The sequence below is a fragment of the Corticium candelabrum genome, chromosome 17 (genome assembly GCF_963422355.1).
Source record: "Corticium candelabrum chromosome 17, ooCorCand1.1, whole genome shotgun sequence".
NCBI classification, from domain to species: domain Eukaryota; kingdom Metazoa; phylum Porifera; class Homoscleromorpha; order Homosclerophorida; family Plakinidae; genus Corticium; species Corticium candelabrum.
In genome coordinates this window covers 4899493-4904492 of record NC_085101.1, presented here as the reverse complement: position 1 = coordinate 4904492, position 5000 = coordinate 4899493, and the positions used below count along the sequence as shown (strand labels likewise).

At 37.0% G+C, this 5000-nt stretch overlaps 1 protein-coding gene across 1 annotated transcript in view; it reads right to left on the bottom strand.

Annotated features, from left to right (window-relative positions):
- The window catches only part of LOC134193239 (transient receptor potential cation channel subfamily A member 1-like), an 18733-nt gene that overhangs the window by 10442 nt on the left and 3291 nt on the right, over positions 1-5000 (bottom strand). Inside the window, exons 7-12 of the mRNA XM_062662059.1 lie at positions 4715-4763; positions 4242-4430; positions 4083-4178; positions 2046-2128; positions 1834-1992; positions 886-1009 (exon numbers count right to left, since the gene is read on the bottom strand). Coding sequence (XP_062518043.1) covers positions 886-1009; positions 1834-1992; positions 2046-2128; positions 4083-4178; positions 4242-4430; positions 4715-4763 — 700 coding nt within the window. The remainder of the gene's footprint in view (positions 1-885; positions 1010-1833; positions 1993-2045; positions 2129-4082; positions 4179-4241; positions 4431-4714; positions 4764-5000) is intronic.

The following is a 5000-nucleotide window of genomic DNA, read 5'->3' as shown; positions in this document are numbered from 1 at the left end:
CTTCTCTTGTTTTCAAACATTTTGGCTGTTGGGGCAAACAAGGAGTTAGATATTTGAACAAGCTGGCAAAGAGTGCAAGGGATGAAGACGGAAGACGAAATGAGACAAGACCAAGTGGCGATCAATCATTTCAGTGACTCTACAGCGTTGCAATGCAAAAGTTGTCTTAGACAAACTCACCGTAATGGTCTTGTTGTGTTAGGTTGCTCAAGATGTAAACACTTGATTCAAATGGAAAATATATGTATTGAGACAGACAGACAGACAGACAGAAGTGGAGTTAGACATCTCTTTGGCACATCCATGGGCACTGACACTCTTCCAAAGGCAGCCCTAGAAGATGGGACAGCAGCAACTCGAAGAGAAATGCTAAAAATGACAAATACGCCAAAAAGGCACGTCCTTGTGGAGACACTGAATTTCATTCCTCTGGTGATGGAGCACTTTGGTCGGTGGGGGCAAGAGGCCCAAGAATATCTCAACGAGCTCTTATCAACAGCAACATGGACAACTGAGTGCAGATGGGATGAGTTCAAGAACTACTGGAGGACGCTATCCTCAATTGTGATGCAGCAGTGCAATGCAAGAGTGTTACTGCAGAAGATGAGCAGAGTCCAGTATAGTGGTGACTCAGTTGGTGCCATTAGTAACTCTGTTAGCTTATTGTCAACTGTTTGACTCTTAGTTGTACTTAGGGACCTCTCGGGTCCTACTTCTCTTACAACTTGCTGATTTTTAGCGTAGACTGTAATAATGTTTTGTATAAGAAATATATGTATTGACAGACAGACAGACAGACAGACAGCCAGACAGCCAGACAACCGGCCAGCCAGCCAGCCAGCCAGACAGACAGACAGACAGACAGACAAACACTAATTCTCTTACCTTCTCGTGATCCTGTTTATCAATTTCTTGTTCAGACTCACTCATGCATCTCAGCAGATGCTTCATGCATTCAACGGAACCACCTTTTGCAGCATAGTGAAATGGAGTTCTACCATCAGCATCACTAATACAAACAAAAAGTTAGTAAATTCAAAATAATTGACTACACCACATTAAACGACAAAAATTAATTAATTAAATATTAAGTGTTGACAACACAAACAAGGAAATAGAACACGCTGATGAGTTTTGAAACAAATAGTCAGACAAAAACTAGTGTGTGCGTGTGTGTGCATACACACACAGACACACACACACAGACACACACACACACGCACACACACACACACACACACACACACACACACAGACACACACACACAGAGACACACACACCACACACACACACACACCACACACACACACACACACACACACACACACACACACACACACACACACACACACTACATAAGCAAGCAAATAAACAGATAGGCAGACCAACAAACTAATAGACAGACATAAAAACAACAAATGTAACAAAACGACAGACGAACAGATAAATAAGTTAACGACAAATGAAGACAACACAACAACAAACAGATACACAAACAAACAAACAGACACACAAACAAACAAACAGACAAACAGACACACACAAACAAATAAACAAACAAATAAACAGACACACAAACAAATAAACAGACACACACAAACAAACACACAAACAAACAAATAAACAGACACACAAACAGACACACAAACACACAGACACAAACAAACAAACAGGCGCACAAACAGACAAACAGACAAACAGACAAACAAACAAACAAATAAACAAAAACCAGATTGCCCCAATAGACAAGCACATAATCAGCCAGCAATCCCACACATTCAGATTCACACAACCAACTAAAATCAACACAAAAAATTTACCATCAAACTTACATCAGCAGTTTTGCTCCCTTCTCTGCAAGATGCTTAGCAACCGCAGCATGGCCGTGTTGACAACAAATGTGCAACGGCGTGCGTCCGTGAAAGTCTTTCTCGTTGACAACCCTCGGCCCATGATCAATCAACATATCAACAATCTCAAGATGCCCAGCACTACAATAAGATCACCTTATCATTACAAAAAATCAAATTGTCATGCAGCTTACGCAGCAGCCAACGCGAGAGCAGAAACGCCATTACTGTCTACGATGTCAGACTGAGCACTGAACTCAAGCAATTTCTTAACATTCTGCAAACAGACACAATTTAAAAAATATAAAAATAAAAATATAGAAATTTTAAAATATGCAAATATAAAAAATAAAAATTTTAACCAGTGTTAAAAATATAAAATTTTAAAAATATACAAATATAAAATAAAAATTTTTTAAATTAAAAAATATAAATACAAATATAAAAAATAGAAATTTTAAAATTTAAAAATATAAAAAATATAGAAATATGCAAAAATAAAAATTTTAAAAATTTAAAATATACAAATAAAAAATATACAAATATACAAATATAAAAGTGTAACAATTTAAAAAATATACTTGGTACAAATATAAAATTTAAATTTTTAAATTTTGTTAAAAAATAATTTAAAAATATACAAATTTAAAAAATATACAAATATAAAAATTCAAATTTTAAAAATTAAAAAATATAAAAATTTAAAAAATGTACAAATATAAAAATTAAAATTTCAATTTTTAAAAATATAAATATAAAAATATAAAAATTTTAAAAATATAAAAATCTAAAAAATAAGAATTTAAGAAATATAATCTCTACTGTCTTGTAGAGACTCTATTTTGCACTAAACTAACAACACAGAAACAGCAATCTATTACTCCGTGCAAAGTTGTTGATCGTCAACGTTCGTCCCATTTTAGCCCCGCCCCATAAATTTCAATTTTTTATTCTGGGTTTGAAATTTTAATTTAATAGTGTGTGTTGTACGTGTACTATACACCTCAGCTATAATTAGTTGTGGAGAAACTGTTGAGCATGCAAGTCAATACTAACAGGGTGGGATATATGGCAAAATTCTTGGTCGACATCGTGCTCCAGCAAAGAGGTTGACCTGACATTTTAAATTGTAGGGCATTCATTCTTATTTGATTTCACAATCCTTTCTTGTAATTATTGATATCAAACATTTAATTTATTTTCTTTATTTGTTGCATCACATTCACTATTCTACTGTATATATTTGATATCAAAATCAAAACGTAAAAGTTGGCTTGTTGCTGTTGTTCTGTTGCATTGTATTGATCATCATGACGAGGTAAAGTAACAACATAGTTACCAGCACGTAGCCCTCCCACCATTTGTCCTATTCAACTGCAGCTTGTGTAATAAATGGTGCGTGGAGCAATACATACAATGTTGCTCTAAAATGTCATTTTACATTCAGGCATCTGGAGATCATCATCAACTCTTTAGATCTTGCCTGCTGCTTCCGTCAGTTGTCTAGACTTTTGGCTCGCTCATTGATTCTCTACCATCCATGCAATAACTATTATGTCTTGGACAGTCACGTAGGTATGTCCGATCAAAGCAAAATTGTGGTCGGTCATGAACACCAGTTGGTCTGTCAATGACGGATGACCGACAGTTATATACAACTCTGAATATGGCATAATCCCTCCTCCCATGTAATAACTAATATTTCTGTTATTTATTTAATATTATGTGTCGTTGTGCCCTCCATGATGGGCAAGTGGGGTCTTTACCCCCATTGGACGCCCACCAACCCGGTAGGTGAGACCAGCAGGGTATATGTTTCTGTGTAGTCCACATGGCGATCAATAGCTAGCCAATTTGATATAGATTGCAGGCATTGCAGTGACCGCAAACTCGATACAGCACGCCTAGTGGATATCCATGACCACCAGGAAAGCACTGAACGTCATCGTCAACGGACCGTTCGCCAGACCACAGAAACTCCCCAACGACTGAAACGAGTCATAGTCTCATGAATAAAGCTAGAGAAACATGAGAAAGAAGACAGACAAGTTTCATATTTTACTGTCTATTATTATTGTTCTTACTACTACATAATTCAAGTAATTCCACCTGTCATTGTCCGTGTGCAAACAATCTGTCGTCTAGGCTACCAAATAAGAACCACAATACGTACGACGTTCTCACCACATTCAATACACACAACAGTAAACTCAGACAAAAGATTCACTCACCGTCACGTATCCTCTATGAGCAACATGATGCAATGCTGTGTGACCCTTGGCATCCTGCATGTTGATCAAGAGACGCAAACTATCCTCAGGAATTGCCTAAATTCATACCCAAACCCGACAATAAAACAGCAACCGCCAAATAAGCAACGAAACTGCGACCTCCATCAGCTCCTTTAGGACTTTGGTGTGACCAATAGCATAATGTATCACAGTGCTTTGGTTCTCGTCGGTTGCAAAGAGATTTACTTTTTGTGACATAAGAAGCTGGAGTGTCTTCAACGATCCGGCCGCCGCTGCTACTAGCAACCCAGTCAGTCCATCGATGGTCAGAGCTTCTGAATCGGCATCCTAACACGCACAGACTCTCATCAGATGTCAACATGTCACTACTGTAGGCACTATATATGCTCTTTCCAAGCATTTTAATGCATGTACACACACACACACACACACACACACACACACACACACACGCACACACACACACACACACACACACACACACACACACACGTGTGTGTATATAATTTAGTACACTGATGCCACACACAACTCAATAAAAATTTACAATTAAATTATTTTATTATCATTTTATTTCTATAATTTTGTTTTATCTTTTTGATTTCAATTACCTTCTCTAGCAAAAACATCAATGCTGCACAATGGTTGTTTATGGCTGCCCTAACACAAATTCAAACACAATTATCAATCTCTTCCATACAAATTGCATCCAAATGTTCACATCTGTCTATGCAAAGACTAACAAGAAATTAGAAACAAAAAGGTAGATACAGCATTCAGAGTACTTTAGACAACTAATACTCTTACTGCATTTACTATTAAACTGAAACCATGGCGAAGCAATGAGGGCATGTGGCCTCTCAACTTTACCAGCCATGATCGAGAACTAGCTCAAAC